This window comes from Patella vulgata, chromosome 8 (assembly GCF_932274485.2).
Source record: "Patella vulgata chromosome 8, xgPatVulg1.2, whole genome shotgun sequence".
Taxonomy (NCBI): Eukaryota; Metazoa; Mollusca; class Gastropoda; family Patellidae; genus Patella; species Patella vulgata.
The window spans coordinates 15701972-15703296 of NC_065886.2; the positions used below are offsets into that span (position 1 = coordinate 15701972).

Below are 1325 nucleotides of genomic sequence, written 5' to 3' on the forward strand. Positions count from 1 at the left end.
ATGTCTACCACGAGTATTACTGATATAGAAGAAGTTGTTAAAATCTGGGCATGGAATGTATTTGTTGCTACTAGAAGTAAAGATCTAAAGAATTTAAAACTAGATGATGTTGTATTGGATGTAAAATGGGATAAAGTCAGATTTTTACATGGACGACCAGATTATAAAGAACAAAGAAAATTAGATAAACCCAATTCACAGGTAGGATTGTTAAAATTAGGAGTATAAATAAAAAAAACAAAACAACACCAAGCAATAAAAAACCCCACTTACTTATATATTAGAAAACCTTGCCAAAGAAATCATGGCAAATGTGTGGTCAAATAGTCGAACACGTGGGTTTTATATTAAAAGGTTGTCATTGAGGCAAGTAGCCTGGTTTCCATTCCACGTACATCGCCTGTTTAACCATCGTGCTGCTAAAGATCCCTACACGCAAACAAATTATTCAAATAAAAATTGTAGCACATTCTGTCGTCAATCTGTATTTGTTTTTTAAATTTTTTTGATATTATTTAGCAGTATTGTCATGAGAAATTGTATCTAAATTAATTCTCATAATCGGATGTCTTTCGAATTTTATGTTAAAACTTGCTGGAGAACACCAAATGAAAAATCATTTTGTCACAACAGTTTTACGCTGGCACTGAAAACTTGCCAACGATTAATTAAGATGTTGGATTGAGTATCCTTGGTTGCCAGGCAACTAATTCAGTGTTTTGTATTTTCAGGTTGTATTCAGATCAACTTATGAGAACTGGACAGATAATGATCAAGAACATTCCTTCCAGACTGAAAGAACTACAGTCTCTAGTTGTACTACAGAAGTATCCAAGGGTTTCACTAAAGGTTTTCATCTAGAGGTCAAATTGGGTCTTCCAGAAGAAGTTGCTGGGGCAACGGCAGGTTTCGGTCGCGAGGTTAATATGGGATCGACGGAGGAAAGCACGAGAGAGGAATCTATGACGTGGTCGATTAATAGCACCATCAAAGTGCCACCAAAACACACGACAACTGCTGAACTTGTAGTACGTGAACAAGAATTGAACGCTAGTTTTAATATGAACGTCAATATTAAAGGACGTGTTTTAGTTGTTGTAACAAATCTTAAAGACAATAATTCATTCGTTCAATCTATTGAAGGAGATTTCAGTGATATATTAAAGAAATATAGAGATGATAATAATAATAAAAATTATATCATTGAAAATAAATGTGTAAAATGGCAGCTAGAGGGTACATGTCATTTTAGATTTGGTATTGAACAATTTGTTAGATTACGTGAAAACCCCTTAGTGAAGATTAACAAATTGGCGCTTACATGA

At 34.0% G+C, this 1325-nt stretch overlaps 1 protein-coding gene across 1 annotated transcript; it reads left to right on the forward strand.

The window, feature by feature from the left end:
- Positions 1-1325, forward strand: LOC126830534 (uncharacterized). Its single transcript, XM_050560930.2, has 2 exons — positions 1-201; positions 732-1325. The coding sequence occupies exons 1-2, from the start codon at positions 1-3 to the stop codon at positions 1323-1325; spliced, it is 795 nt and encodes a 264-aa protein (XP_050416887.2).

Bases quoted from the DNA above. Each gene is read 5' to 3' on its own strand.
- LOC126830534 (XM_050560930.2), top strand. From the start codon at position 1: ATGTCTACCACGAGTATTACTGATATAGAAGAAGTTGTTAAAATCTGG. The intron at 202-731 runs GTAGGATTGTTA...TTGTATTTTCAG, and splicing joins TAGATAAACCCAATTCACAG to GTTGTATTCAGATCAACTTA.